This window comes from Anomaloglossus baeobatrachus, chromosome 2, assembly GCF_048569485.1.
Source record: "Anomaloglossus baeobatrachus isolate aAnoBae1 chromosome 2, aAnoBae1.hap1, whole genome shotgun sequence".
NCBI classification, from domain to species: Eukaryota; Metazoa; Chordata; class Amphibia; order Anura; family Aromobatidae; genus Anomaloglossus; species Anomaloglossus baeobatrachus.
The window spans coordinates 675776124-675791740 of NC_134354.1; the positions used below are offsets into that span (position 1 = coordinate 675776124).

Sequence of the window (15617 nt, forward strand, 5' to 3'; positions counted from 1 at the left end):
GATAGGGACAGATTAAAGGGAACCTGTCATCAGAAATTTAGCTATAAACCTAAAAGTTTCCCCTTCTGCAGCTTTTGGGTTGCATTCTAGAAAGGTTCCTCTAGTTTTTCTGGCCACTTTTATACCAAAATAAACACTTTATAAAGTTGTGCCTTTTCGTATGTAAATTATCCATGGGGGCGGGCTGCCTGGTGTCCGTTACTGTCCTCCTGCCGATTTACGCCGCCCCCGAACGCTGAATTTCAAACCTCAGGACGCCGCCCCTGGGCGCCAGAGATCCTGCGCATGCGTTGTGGGACTGTAGCGGGACTGTGCACGTGTGACCGCTGGTGACGTTTTGCGCAGGCACGAGGTTATGAGTGTCATCAGCAAGTGCCGCCCATAACCTCGTGACCGCACTTTCCCCTCTTCCTCCAGCGTTCTGCGCCGGCCAAATGACCAGACGTCGTCTCCTTCCCATCGTACCCTGCAGCAGGAAATAGATGGGAGGAGCGGAGCAGCACAGCACAGGAGAAGCGGAAAGGATCTGAACGACGTACAGAGGGGAGAGCGCGGCCACGAGAGTATGTGCGGGCACTTGCGATGCAATCACAGCGCCGCCCATACTCTCGTGCCTGCGTTCACGTCACCAGGTGTCCTGGCATGCACGGGACCTCGGGCGCAGTGGGCGGCGTCCTGAGGGATGATTTGGAGCGTGGGGGGACGGCGTAAGGGACAGCAACGGACACCAGAGAGCCCGCCCCCATGGAGAATTTACAAGATTTTCATCCAAAAGGTACAACTTTATAAAGTATTTATTTTGGTTTAAAAGGGGGCACAAAAAGTATAGAAACCTTGCTAGAATGCAGCCCAGGAGCTGCAGAGGGGGAATCATTTAGGTTGAAAGCCAAATTTCTGATGACAGGTTCCCTTTAATGGCCCAGCAGGGAATAGGCAATCTCCCCTCACAGTCCGAGAGAGCGTCTGAGCCACATTGATATTTTTCCCTGCGTTTTCCTGCTAAGAGTTGCAGAAATGGTGCAGAGATTTTTAGACCAAATAATAAAGGTCTTCATATACCCTTAGGGGTACTTTGCACGCTGCGACATCGCTAGCATCGGCTAGCGATGCTGAGCGTGATAGTACCCGCCCTCGTCGCACATGCGATATCTTGTTATAGCTGCCGTAGCGAACATTATCGCTACGGCAGCTTCACACGCACTTACCTGCCCTGCGACATCGCTCTGGCCGGTGACCCTCCTCCTTCCTAAGGGGGCAGGTCATGCGGCGTCACAGCGACGTCACACAGCAGGCAGCCAATAGAAGCGGAGGGGCGGAGATATGCGGGACGTAAACATCTCGCCCACCTCCTTCCGTCCGCACAGCCGGTGGAGGCAGGTAAGGAGATGTTCTTCGCTCCTGCGGCTTCACACACAGCGATGTGTGCTGCCGCAGGAACGAGGAACAACATCGTATCTCCTATTGGTGCAACATTAGGAAAATGACCAACGCTACACAGATCACCGATTTTCGACGCTTTTGCGATCGTTTATCGGCGCATCTAGGCTTTACACGTTGCGTCGTCATTACCGGCGCCGGATGTGCGTCACTTTCGATTTGACCTCGACGATATCGCAGTAGCGATGTCGCAGCGTGCAAAGTACCCCTAAGTGTCAGCTTCCTGATGGCAGCAACATACTCCTGTGGTTTCCTGTGTCCACCCAATGAAGTAGCCAAGAAAAGATGTGACATGTTACAATCCAACATACTCGACTTTTCTTTCCTCTGACACCTGTCATTGGGGAGAGTCAGGATAACCTCATAAACATTCAATAGACAGTCTCTACATTTGTCTAATGTGTGGTCAGCCAAAGGAACACATTCTAGTTATTCTTCAAGATATGAGAGGTTTTATGCAGGCCACAAACACTTATCTGCAGAACATTGGGAGATCCATCTTTTAGTCTGGTCTATTACCACCGCAGACTTCAGATTGTCAGCCAATCAACCTAATATGGATCTGTTCCCTTAAAGAGGTTGTTGGGTCTAAGGCCCCTTTCACACGTCAGTGATTCTGGTACGTTTGTGCTTTTTTTTAAACGTACCAGAATCACTGACATACGCAGACCCATTATAATGAATGGGTCTGCTCACACGTCAGTGATTTTTCACTGCACGTGTCTCCGTGCGGCGTACCCGCGTGTGCGTGTTTGCCGCACGGAGACATGTCCATTTTTTTCCAGCATCACTGATGTTCCACGGACCACGCAGTGGTGTGGTCCGTGAAACACGTGCCAGAAAAAAACGTGCTATTAAAATAAAAAACATTTTAACTCACCCGGCGTCCAGCGATGTCCTCTGCAGCCCGTTCTCCCTGCTGCTTCTGAGCCGGCTCATTACTGTCGCGCATATTCATTATGCGCGACACAGCCGACCAGGAAGCAGCTGCTGCGGGGGTCACCGCCGGCTGGATGCTGCACCGCGGGAGCGATCAGCACCATGGGCTGCGGGAGCGCGCACAGGTGAGTAGTTTTCTAAGTGCAATCACGGGCCACGGAGAACGGAGCCCGGATTTCACTTAGACAACCCACGTGTGCCGTGAATCACGGCACACGCAGGGACATGTGCGTGTTTTACACGCCAGTGAAAAACGTCACTGTTTTTCACTGACGTGTGAAACGGGCCTAAAAGGAAGAGTTTTCAGTCAGTGACTGTAGACTTTTTTTTTCCAGTCTGGGAAATCCCTTTAAGGCAACTCTCATTACACACTGAGAACAAGCACCGCAGTTGGTTAAACACTTGGAAAGACACTATCACATCTTGACATTTCCTAAGGGCTCTTGTAGAAAACAGTTGAAAGTACATAAACCATTCTTATACCATTGTGAAGATTTGTAAACTCACAAGTTGGAGAAATGTTCAGTTTATACATGTTTTGGTTTGTTTATTCTGCAGTGATGCTGGAGACGCACCGAGCATTTCTTCTGCCGGATTTCAGTTTTTGCTTCTAGACACAGCATCTCAGCTCTGGTATTTTATGCTTCAGTACCTTAAATCTGCAGAGGCAAGTATAGACTTATCTTTATAGGTTATATTATTGGGCACTGATGGGGTTTGTAAATAGTCTGAACTGTGCACGCTACCGAAAGTCTGCTGGATTAGCAAGTCAGCAAACAATTATGTATCCACATGAAACTCACTAACACCCAAATAGATTTGTCATTGACCATGCAGCAGAGCTTAAATTGGTTTTCTGTGCCAGATTTTTTTTTTTTTTTTTTTTTTTAGCAGGGACAGTAGTGTACCATACACACTGTTAGGATTCTGCTCAGTTTGCCAGTTTGAGCAGTTGTCTTGCAGACTTGCTGTCATATGCTGACCTTTCTTCTTTGCTCACTATATTTTTCTGATAGCCTTCTGTATCATACAGTCCATGGCAAAACTTTTGTCTGGCTTGTAAGACCCTTTTAAGCAGGGGTAATGATTTTTTAACTAAAAGAATTTGGCAACAGGCAGCCATCTGTCAATCAACATGACCGTCAGCAGAGCGGTAGAGATGCTCTGTTGACATGACTTCATTGGAAGCAGGAGAATCACCTCCTGGTTTTGGAAACTCATCGCAGGCAGGTTTAAGCAACTACCTGCCAGTAAGTAAACAAACAAGGCCTCAAAAACCCCTTTTAATGATCCTTTTTTGCTAAATATATTTCTATTTTCAACCACAGTCTCGAGGAATGAATCTGGTGGAGATACTGTCCTTCATGTTCCAGCTAAGTTTTTCTACCCTTGGAAAGGTAAATTTTAATGTTAAACAAGATAAACAGATGTACACAGGTAAATATAGGTTGATCTAGATATATAGCTATTTTTATTTTCTACTTATAAGGACTATTCTGTAGAGGGGATGAGTGAATCGCTACTGACGTTCCTACAGCATCTGCGAGAATTTGGACTAGTATTTCAGAGAAAGGTAAGCAGTTCACCATCACTCACATATTTCTATACCAATGTCTGCTCATCGGTTTAATGGCAGCAAGCTGTGAGTTTGCGTGGGTTTCCTCCGGGTACTCCGGTTTCCCCCCCCTACTCTGATGGGGAATTTAGATTGTGAGCCCCAATGGCGACCGTGAACAAGAAGAAAAGGTAACAGGTGGAATCCTAGCAGCATGTAATTGGCCACTCAATATAGAAGTACATAAAAGGAGGAAAAAAACTGAGTTTTATATGGCCATACATAATAAAAAGACAGAGAGTGCGCCTATAGAATATATATAATTTCTTCGGCGCTCTATTGGGAGACCCAGACGATTGGGTGTATAGCACTGCCTCCGGAGGCCACACAAAGCAATTACACTCAAAAGTGTAAGGCCCCTCCCCTTCTGGCTATACACCCCCAGTGGGATCACTGGCTCACCAGTTTTCGGCTTTGTGCGAAGGAGGTCAGACATCCACGCATAGCTCCACTGTTTAGTCAGCAGTAGCTGCTGACTATATCGGATGGAAGAAAAGAGGGCCCATATGGGGCCCCCAGCATGCTCCCTTCTCACCCCACCGGTGGTTTGTAAGGTTGAGGTACCTATTGCTGGTACGGCGGCTGGAGCCCACATGCTGTTTTCCTTCCCCATCCCCCTGAGGGGCTCTGAGGAAGTGGGATCTTACCGGCCCCAAAGCCCTGAGGCCGGGCTCCATCCACAGACCCATTGAACCTGCTGGATGTGGAGCGGGAGTGCCGTTCAGGGACATGGCCCTGCACCATTCAGGTACTCTGTGTCCCCGTACACACAGGCACAGCACACTCCAGACTTGCTGGGTGTGCTAGTGCGCCGGGGACAGTAAAGGGTTACAGTCACTGCAGCCTAGCTGAGTGACTTTATTTATTGGGAACTACCGCGCCGGACGCTCCGTGAGCGGCGGCGCGGCTGGGACTTGTAGTGCGCCGGGGACTTAGCGCCGACCGCGCTTTTACGGCGGCGGCGCTCATAAATCCAGTCCCCGGCTTTTGCGGCCTAACTCAGCTTCGTTCCCGCCCCCACCCTGTCAATCAGGGTAGGGGAGAGACGCTGTACACTCAGCAGCGCCGAGGGCTGGAGCCTTATTTACATGCTCCAGCCCTCTCACTAGACACTGTGGGACGCCAGGTTTCCCGCTCTGACTCGGGGCACGCCCACGGCCCGCCCCTACTCACACGAGCTGGGGAAGGACGCCGGCAGCCATTCCTGCAGCCCGAGCTGGGAGAACGGACTCTGGGCAACCAACAGGAATGGGGCGACCACACACCCGCTTATAGGCGGGCGGTAAGCGGCACCTGGGGTGCTGACACTAAATACCGCAGTTTTGTCTATTTGTATTTAAGTACACTGCATAGGTCGCTATTTCGGGCTATATGCCCTCTTAGATGGCGACACATCAGCAGCAGGAAAGCATGGGTGCTACGGCACAGGCTTTCTATGCTGCTTGTATTGCACGTACTGAAGTGTTCAGGTGTATTTATGCTTGTATGCTGTACACTGCACTGTACGGTCACTAGTCTTGGCTATATTCGCCATAGAATGGCTAGACTACAGCAGCAGAAAAGCAAGGGTGCTGAGGCACAGGTTTTTTTCTATGCTGCTTGTATTGCAGGTGTTGCAGTGTTCATTTGTACTTATGCTTGTATGCTATACATTGCACTGTATGGTCGCTATTCTGGGCTATATTCCCCTAGATGGCTAGTCTACAGCAGCAGAAAAGCAGGCTTTCTATGCTGCTTGTATTGCATGTGCTGCAGTGTTCATTTGTACTTTATGCTTGTATGATATACATTGCACTGTACGGTCGCCATTCTTGGCTCTATAAGTCGGCAGCAGCATATAAGCAACACAGGCTTTCGATGCTGTTTTTGCTGCATGTGATACTGTTCCACGGCACTGCTCCCCATTGGGTGCAATGCTCCCCTGTAGCACTTGGTCAGCCGGGGTCTCTACTTGACGTGGCCAAAAGAACCACCTCTCAACCCTGTCCAAGGACAGGGACGGAGTTGCAATGGGATAGAGACTTGCAGTCCGGACAGGCCATGGGCAATCTGGATCATTGCTCCCTGGCCACCCTCACTTGGATTAAAAATCGGTGCTCCGGGGGGGTCCCAGGAGGCTCTCTGTATGATGAGGTAGACGTAGCTCATCAGGACTTTGATCCTGACACCGCTCTCACTCCGGATACACCGGATGGTGACGCCATAAGGAATGATCTTATAGCGTCCATCAATGGAATGTTGGATCTTTTCTCCCTCAGCTCCCCCAGCGGAGGAGTCAGCTTCACAGCAGGAGAAGTCCCATTTCAAACTCAAACGTATATTGAGTAGTGTTCTGGCCACGCTGACTTCAGAGAAGCAGTCCAGAAACACCACGCTTACCAGATAAGCGTTTTCTCCAAACGTATTAAGGATACACGTTATCACTTTCCCCCTGACGTGGTCAGGCGTTGGACCCAGGGTCCAAAGGTGGATTCTCCAATCTCCAGGCTTGCGGCTAGAGCCACAGTGGCAGTGGAGATGGGACTTCACTTACAGATGCCATTGACAGACAGATGGACTCTGGTTGAAATCTGTCTGTGAGGCTATCGGCGTGTCGGTTGCTCCGGCATTCACAGCCGTATGGGCACCCTAAGCTTTTCAGCTGTTCTTGTGCAGCTGGTCTTGAGCACAAGTACATCTGTGCCGCAGGGGCGTCCGTAACCTCGCAATGTCTGCATTGCGACTTACCCTATTAATGCTGTCCTGGAAGGACAGCCGAGGTTTCGGTCCTTCCCAGGCTCGGGCAGGTCCCAATTGTCCTCGTCCAAAAGGGCTGAAAAGCCTCAGAGGGGCTCAGCTGCCGGCCGGGCTCAATCACGCCCAAGGAAGGCAGCCGGAGGAACCGCTACCAAGGCGGTCTCCTCATGACTCTCAGCTCTCTCATCTTTCCGCATCCGCGGTTGATGGCAGACTCGCTCGCCTTTGGCGACATTTAGCTGCCACAGGTCACAGACCGGTGGGTGAGGGACAGTGTGCCCACGTGCACAGGACAGAGTTCTGTTCTCGTCCTCCGACTCGATTCTTCAGAACGTCCCCACATCCCCACCGAGCAGATGCTCTTCTGCAGGCAGAAGGAGTGGTAATCCCGGTTCCTCTTCAGGAACAAGACACGGTTTTCCTCCAATCTGGTTGTGGTGCCAAACAAGGATGGCTCTTTCCGTTCCGTTCTGGACCTAAAACTGCTCAACAAGCACGTGGAGGCCAGGCGGTTCCGGATGATACCCTCCGCTCCGTCATTGCCTCAATGTCTCAAGGAAATTTCCTAGCATCAATAGACATCTAAGATGCTTATCTCCACGTGCCGATTGCTACAGAGCACCAATGTTTTTCTACATTTCGTGATAGGAAACGACCAGCTTCAGTTCGTAGCTCTGCCATTCGGGCTGGCGACAGCCCCACGGGTGTTCGCCAAGGTCATGACGGCAGTGGTAGCAGTCTTGCACTCACAGGGACACTCTGTGATCCCTTACTTGGACGATATACTTGTCAAGGCACCCTCTCAACAGGCATGCCAACTCAGCCTGAATGTTGCGCTGGAGACTCTCCAGACATTCGGGTGGATCATCAACTTCTCAAAGTCAAACCTGTCACGACCCAATCACTAACGTATCTTGGCATGGAGTTTCATACCCTCTCAGCGGTAGTGAAGCTTCCGCTGGACAAGCAGCGGTCACTACAGACTGGGGTGCAGACTCTCCTTAAAGGTCAGTCGCACTTCTTAAGACGCCTCATGCACTTCCTCGGGAAGATAGTGGCGGCAATGGAGGCGGTTCCGTTTGCGCAGTTTCATCTGCGTTCACTTCAATGGGACATTCTCCGCCAATGAGACGGGAAGTCAACATCCCTGTACAGGAAAGTATCCCTTTCACAGACGGCAAGGACTCTCTGCAATGGTGGCTTCTTCCCACCTCATTATCACAGGGAAGATCCTTCCTACCACCGTCTTGGGCGGTGGTCACGACAGACGCGAGTCTGTCAGGGTGGGGAGCGTTTTTCTCCACCACAGGGCTCAGGGTCCGTGGACTCAGCAGGAGTCCACCCTTCAGATCAATGTTCTGGTAATCAGAGCAGTGTATCTTGCCCTACTAGCCTTCCAGCAGTGGCTGGAAAGAAAGCAGATCCGAATTCGATCGGACAAGTCCACAGCGGTGGCATACATCAATCACCAAGGGGGGACACGCAGTCGGCAAGCCTTCCAGGAAGTCCGGCGGATTCTGATGTGGGTGGATGCCACGGCCTCCACCATATCCGCAGTTCACATCCCCGGCGTAGAAAACTGGGAGGCAGACTTCCTCAGTCGCCAGGGCATGGACGCAGGGGAATGGTCCCTTCACCCGGACGTGTTTCAGGAAATCTGTCGCCGCTGGGGAAGGCCGGACGTCGACCTAATGGCGCCCCGGCACAACAACAAGGTCCCAACCTTCATGGCACGGTCTCGCGATCAAAGAGCGCTGGCGGCAGACGCCCTAGCGCAAGATTGGTCGCAGTTCCGGCTCCCTTATGTGTTTCCACCTCTGGCACCCTTGCCTAGAGTGCTACGCAAGATCAGATCCGATTGCAGCCGCGTCATACTCGTCGCCCCAGACTGGCCGAGGAGGGCGTGGTATCCGGATCTGTGGCAGCTCACGGTCGGCCAACCGTGGGCACTACCAGACCGACCAGACTTGCTGTCCCAAGGGCCGTTTTTTCCATCGGAATTCCGCGGCCCTGAATCTGACTGTGTGGCCATTGAGTCCTGGATCCTAGCGTCTTCAGGATTATTCCACGGGGTCGTTGCCACCATGAGACAGGCTAGGAAGCCCACTTCCGCTAAGAACCACAGAACGTGGAGGATATTCTTATCCTGGTGCCCTGCTCAGGGAGTGTCTCCCTGGCCATTTGCATTGCCTACCTTTCTTTCTTTCCTGCTATCTGGGTTAGAAAAAGGTTTGGCGCTCGGCTCCCTTAAAGGTCAGGTATCGGCGCTATTCGTCTTTTTTCAGAGGCGTTTGGCACGCCTTCCTATGGTGCGCACGTTCCTACAGGGGGTTTGCCATATCGTTCCCCCGTGCAAGCGGCCGTTAGATCCATGGGATCTGAACAGGGTACTATGCCCTCCAGAAGCCGCCCTTCGAGCCTCTGAGGGAGGTTTCACTTTCTAGACTATCCCAGAACGTGTCTTTTCTGGTAGCGATCACATCTCTTCGGAGAGTGTCTGAGCTGGCAGCGCTGTCATCCAAGACTCCCTTCCTGGTCTTCCACCAGGACAAGGTAGTGCTGCGCCCCATTCAGGAGTTTCTCCCGAAGGTTGTATCCTCTTTTCATCTTAATCAGGATATCTCTTTGCCTTCGTTTTGTCCTCATGCAGTTCATCGGTATGAGAAGGATTTACATTTGTTAGATCTGGTGAGAGCACTCAGAATCTACATTTCCCGCACGGCGCCCTTGCGCCGTTCGGATGCACTCTTTGTCCTTGTCGCTGGTAAGCGCAAAGGGTCGCAGGCTTCTAAGGCCACCCTGGCTCGATGGACCAAGGAACCAATTCTTGAAGCCTACCGTTCTGCTGGGCTTCCGGTTCCATCAGGGCTGAAGGCCCATTCTACCAGAGCCGTGGGTGCATCCTGGGCATTACGACACCAGGCTACGGCTCAACAGGTGTGCCAGGCAGCTACCTGGTCGAGTCTGCACACTTTCACCAAACATTATCAGGTGCATACCTATGCTTCGGCGGACGCCAGCCTAGGTAGAAGAGTCCTGCAGGCGGCAGTTGCCCCCCCGTAGGGGAGGGCTGTCTTGCAGCTCTAACATGAGGTATTTCTTTACCCACCCAGGGACAGCTTTTGGACGTCCCAATCGTCTGGGTCTCCCAATAGAGCGCCGAAGAAGAAGGGAATTTTGTTACTTACCGTAAATTCCTTTTCTTCTAGCTCTTATTGGGAGACCCAGCACCCGCCCTGTTGTCCTTCGGGATTTTTGGTTTGTTTGCGGGTACACATGTTGTTCATGTTGAACGGTTTTCAGTTCTCCGATGTTACTCGGAGTGAATTTGTTTAAACCAGTTATTGGCTTTCCTCCTTCTTGCTTTTGCACTAAAACTGGTGAGCCAGTGATCCCACTGGGGGTGTATAGCCAGAAGGGGAGGGGCCTTACACTTTTGAGTGTAATTGCTTTGTGTGGCCTCCGGAGGCAGTGCTATACACCCAATCGTCTGGGTCTCCCAATAAGAGCTAGAAGAAAAGGAATTTACGGTAAGTAACAAAATTCCCTTCTTTATTATCAATACAAAAATACATATAGGGGCACTGTCATAATGAAGTATATAGAAGTTAATAAAATACAACAGCGAATGGAGATGCAGAAGAACCAGAAGTATCCCAAACTAAGACCTCTACAGCATATGAGTGTATATACAGGTAGTCCCAGCAATTACATAGATCATAGAAAACACAGGGAATCAATTATTACAAAGGCCCTATAAAGTATATACTAAGGAAATTTCCATACCCTGTGAAATAGCATGAAACAAACGCTTACCCATAGTAAAGTGCAAGTGCAGATGCTGGATCGAGGGTCTTGAAGAGAGTGGGGGAGCCCCGACGCATTTCGCAGGAGTGCTTCCTCGGGGAGCAGTGTTGCCAATGTACCCAATGGGGACAGTGTTGCCAATGTAAAGCACTGTGGAATCAATAGCGCTATATAAGTGAATAAATATTATTATTATTATTATACAAGTGTCCTGTAATCTTGGTAAAGGTTTTATCATTTTCCTGTTATATCATCTGTCATTGTTTGTTTGCAAGCTGAATATTCGATTTCTGTATTTTCAGAGGAAGTCTCGCCGCTATTATCCGACTCGTCTGGCGATAAATCTGGCTTCTGGAATCTCTGGGACTTCTCTTGACAGCCATAAGCAGGGATTTATTGTGGTTGAGACTAACTACAGGATATATGCATACACAGGTTAGTAACTCAGGCACATACTGGCGTCTATGTCCGGTAAGTAAGGTGCTTTCACACATTTCTCACTTTTCACATTTGCTAAAGAGAATGATCTGAGCCTTAAGACTTTAATTTCAAGCAGAACATGATGATGAGATTTGCAGTCATTCATTCTCGCTGCCTCATTCTTCTCTTTTCGTATATTTTCACAGATTCAGAATTGCAGATTGCACTCATTGCTCTCTTCTCTGAAATGCTGTATCGGTTTCCCAACCTGGTGGTGGCACAGGTCACTAGAGAAAGTGTTCAACAAGCTATTGGGAATGGCATCACTGCTGAGCAGGTCAGAGGGTTTGAGATAACCGAGAATATACAGTTTAGCATCATGTTTTTGTTGCAAGTGAATAGATGAAGAAAAGGTTTTGTCTAGTTGAAATCCACTAGTCTGCAGTCACTCACTGTGCACTGTGAGGAATCTCCTGTGTCAGAGCCGGGAATAGCAGTCAAGTGATGGCAAATAGCCAATATTCTTACTTTTGGCCAGAAGCCGACTAGATGGGCGCGACCTTGCTGAATGCAAGTGTATTGAGCGATGCTGCGCCCATCTATATGGATTCTGGCTGGAAGTAAGAATATTGTATACTTGCAGCCACATGACCTCAGTTCCCAGCTCTGACATTGGCGTAATGTCAGTGTGCGCAATGTGAGGATTCACAAGTCTGCAGTCACATAGAGTGACACATAGGGGTACTTTGCACGTTGCGACATCGCTACTGCGATGTCGTCGGGGTCAAATCGAAAGTGACGCACATCCGGCACTAGTAACGACGTCGCAACGTGTAAAGCCTAGATGCACCGATAAACGATCGCAAAAGCGTCGTAAATCGGTGATCTGTGTAGTGTCTGTCATTTTCATAATTTCGCTGCAGCGACCGGTACGATGTTGTTCGTCGTTCCTGCGGCAGCACACATCGCTGTGTATGAAGCCGCAGGAGCGAGGGACATCTCCTTACCTGCCTCCACCGGCTATGCGGAAGGAAGGAGGTGGGCTTGATGGTTACATCCCGCTCATCTCCGCCCCTCCGCTTCTATTGGCTGCCTGCCGTGTGACGTCGCTGTGACGCCACACGACCCACCCCCTTAGGAAGGAGACGGGTCGCCGGCCAGAGCGACGTCGCAGGGCAGGTATGTGCGTGTTAAGCTGCCATAGCGATAATGTTCGCTACGGCAGCTATCACAAGATATCGCATGTGCGACGGGGCGGGGACTATCGCGCTCGGCATTGCTATCATTGGCTAGCGATGTCGCAGCGTGCAAAGTACCCCATAGAGTGATTGCAGACTTGTGGATTTAGACTAGACAACCCCTTTAATTTATTTAATTTGCTGACCCTCTAACAAACATTAAGACTAGAACAGAGTCCCTTTAACATTAAGGCTGTGTTTGCACAGTGCATTTTTCTATGCAGATTTGGTGCTGATTTTGGCACAAATCTGCACGTCTGTCTTTATGCCAGCAAAGTCAATGAGAATTCTGGAGTGTTGTGCGCATGTTGCTTATTTCTTCATCGTTCCTTATGGGAGACCCAGACCATGGGTGTATAGCTTCTGCCTCCGGAGGACACACAAAGTACTACACTCAAACGTGTAGCTCCTCCCTCCTAGCATATACACCCCCTGGTATCCAGTCCTAGCCAGTTTCAATGCTTTGTGTTCAGGAGGTCACACACACACATGCAGTCTCTGATTTTTGATTTTTGATTTTTTGGATTTCAAAGATTTGGAAGAAAAGCTGGTCCAATCTGGACTCCCGGCATGTCCCTTCTCACCCCACTGTGTCGGCGGTGCTGTTAAGGTTGATTTTACAAGGCTGGAGCCTTCACATGCCGCGCTCCTTCACCATCCCCTGGGGCTCTGGCTTGAAGTGGGAGCCATCACGGTTCTCACTGCTTTGCAGGAGACCGGTCTCCATCCGCAGCCCTTTTTCAGGATCCTGCCGGACGGAGCGTTTAACCCCCCCCCAGGGACCTGGGCCCTGCGTCTCAAAAGCTAAGTATTGAGACGTTTTTACCACAGAAAGTGGTCTTTCCAGGGGTCCCTTGTACTTTATTTATTGGGGGGAGTGTGTTATATGACTGTGGTAACATTTCCGGCCGGTTCTCCAGTTTTCACTGGAGAACCGCGCCGATGGTGCCTGCACGCTGGCCGCATGTTTAAATCTAGGCCCCGGCTTCGCCTGAGGCCTAGTTTCGGTTTCACTGCCCCTGCATGTTAGTCAGTGCAGAGGGACAGTGTGGCTCCGCCCAGCGGCTGTTCAGCACAGGGAACGGACACTCCTCACTGAGGAAAGATTCCCTCCCCTGTATACCTCATTTGCCGCTCTCAGAGTAGGCCCCGCCCCCTCTCCTCGCTCCGGTCGCCATTTTCTCAGCGTTCTCAATGTCTGCATAGGCACAGAGATACCACATTGTGACAAATGGGGGCCTAGGCTGGGGGACTGGAGGGCACAGAAATGTATGTTAAACGGTCTGGCAAGCCACAACCTCCAGTTGTGCAGCTGCTTATATTCTCTGTTTATATACTCTGCTGGGGGTCATTCTGGACATGCATTCCCTCACAGAGCCCCTACTTCTGCAGCATGTCTCACATCAGAGCAAGGCTGTTCTTAATATGCACTGCATGTAGACTCGTACTGCCTGTACTGAGCACATAAACACAGTGGTCCCTCAGCCTGGAGGCTCGTCAGTGGTCCTCCAGCTGCTCCGGTGGTGCTGAGCATGCATTAGCCCCCTTCTCAGGGCGCTTCTGCTGCTACGGCTCGCTCAGCAAAGCTCTCAGAGGACTCTTCATCTGGTCTCAGACCCCGTCCTCCTAAAAGGGAGACGCATGGTCCCCTGTCCTTCCCCGTCCCGCAGCTCTGATTCACGATTTGACTCACTGGACGAGGAGGATGTCTTTACTGGGGGCTCGGACGCTACTTAATGTACCATTGATCTGTCCGAAGGTGATGCAGATGCTAATGATTTGATTGCGTCCATTATATTTGTACTGGACCTCAATCCGCCTGTATCAGGGGAGTATCCCCCTCTGGCAGAAAGGCATCAGTATACCTTAAAGAGAACAAGGAGTGTGTTCCTTAACCACTCCAGTTTTCAGCCCACTGTGACCAAACCCAGAGCCTGTCCTGACAGACGCTCCCAAAGCGTGGTTCTGATGACTGTTTCCCCCTTCCACCAGAGGTGGTCAAGGAGTGGGCTCATTCACCAAGGGTGGTCCCTCCGGTGTCTAGTATTTCAGCCCGGATAGTTGTATCAGTGGCTGACGGCACCTCTCTAAGGATCCCACTGTACATTAATTCTGTACTGGACCTCAATCCGCCAGTATCAGAGGAGCAACCCTCTCTGGCAAAAAGGCACCAGTTTACCTTGCCTAAGAGAACAAGGAGTGTGTTCCTTAACCACTTCAGTTTTCAGGCCACTGTGACCAAGCCCAGGGTCTGCTCTGGCAAACGCTTCCCAAAGCGTGGTTCTGATGACAGTTTTCCCCTTCCACCAGCGGTGGTCAAGGAGTGGGCTCATTCACTAAAGGTGGTCCCTCCGGTGTTTAGACTCTCAGCCCGGACGTTGTATCAGTGGCTGATGGCGCCTCACTTACGGCTTTGCTGTCCGCCAGGTTGTCCTTCTGGCCAAATCTGTATGGAGGCGGCAGGGGCCTCGTTCTCCCCAGCTTTTGCAGCAGTGCGGCTTTCAAAGCCATCTCTGCTTCTCTAGAGGAGATGCATTCCCTCACAGGGACTCTTTGCCCGAAATGGTTGCCTTAACTTCCAGACTTCAGTCTTTTCATCCTATGCCATGTCTGCCATGCTGGAGACTCTCACCGCACTGCGGTGGCCTCGGCTAATTTCCTCGCTATCCGCAGGCTCCTGTGGCTTCGGAAGTGGAAGGCGGATGCTTCTAAAGAAGTTCCTTGCTGGGCTCCCTTTTGCTGGGACCAGTCTATTCGGGAACAACTGGATGAAATTATTAAGGAAGCTCTTGGCGGGAAGAGTTTTCTTCCATGCCACAAACCTAAACCAGGAAACCTGTCCAGGGCAGGAATCAGTCGAGGTTTCGTTCTTTTTGTTCCTCCATCTGATCGTTCTCTAAGCCCTCGGCCTCGTCCACTGGCTCAGCCAAGGATCGTAAACCCAAATGGCGCACGAGAAGACCGCAGGAGATGCTGCCACTAAGTCAGCCTCCTCCTGGCTATCTGGCCACGTCAGCAACGTCCTTGGTCGGTGGCAGGCTCTCCCACTTTGGCGACGTATGGTTTTAACACGTCTCCGATCAGTGGGTGCGAGATACCATCTCCCACGGCTACAGGATAGAATTCTATCCAGCCCGCCAAACAGATTTTTTTCCTTCAACTCCCCCCTGCTCCAAGGCCGCCGCTTTCTCACAGGCTGTGGCATTCTTGCAGGCCACTGGAGTAATTGTACCGGTTCCCGACTGGGAACGGTTCTGAGATTTCTGCTTAAACCTATTCCTAGTACCCGAGGAGGGCGGTGCCTTCCGACCTGGATCTCAAGCTTCTCAAGCATGTTCAGGTGCGGCAGTTTCGCATAGAGTCTCTGCGATCAATCAATGACCCAAGGAGATTCCCTAGCATCCATCGACATCAGAGATGCCTAT

The 15617-nt window shown here is 50.8% G+C and overlaps 1 protein-coding gene across 2 annotated transcripts in view; it reads left to right on the forward strand.

Annotated features, from left to right (window-relative positions):
* GTF2H4 (general transcription factor IIH subunit 4) overlaps positions 1–15617 on the forward strand; it is a 154434-nt gene that overhangs the window by 110670 nt on the left and 28147 nt on the right. For both annotated transcript variants that reach the window (XM_075337150.1, XM_075337151.1), the window contains exons 7-11: positions 2935–3043; positions 3705–3773; positions 3866–3949; positions 10837–10969; positions 11161–11291. In XM_075337150.1, coding sequence (XP_075193265.1) covers positions 2935–3043; positions 3705–3773; positions 3866–3949; positions 10837–10969; positions 11161–11291 — 526 coding nt within the window. The remainder of the gene's footprint in view (positions 1–2934; positions 3044–3704; positions 3774–3865; positions 3950–10836; positions 10970–11160; positions 11292–15617) is intronic.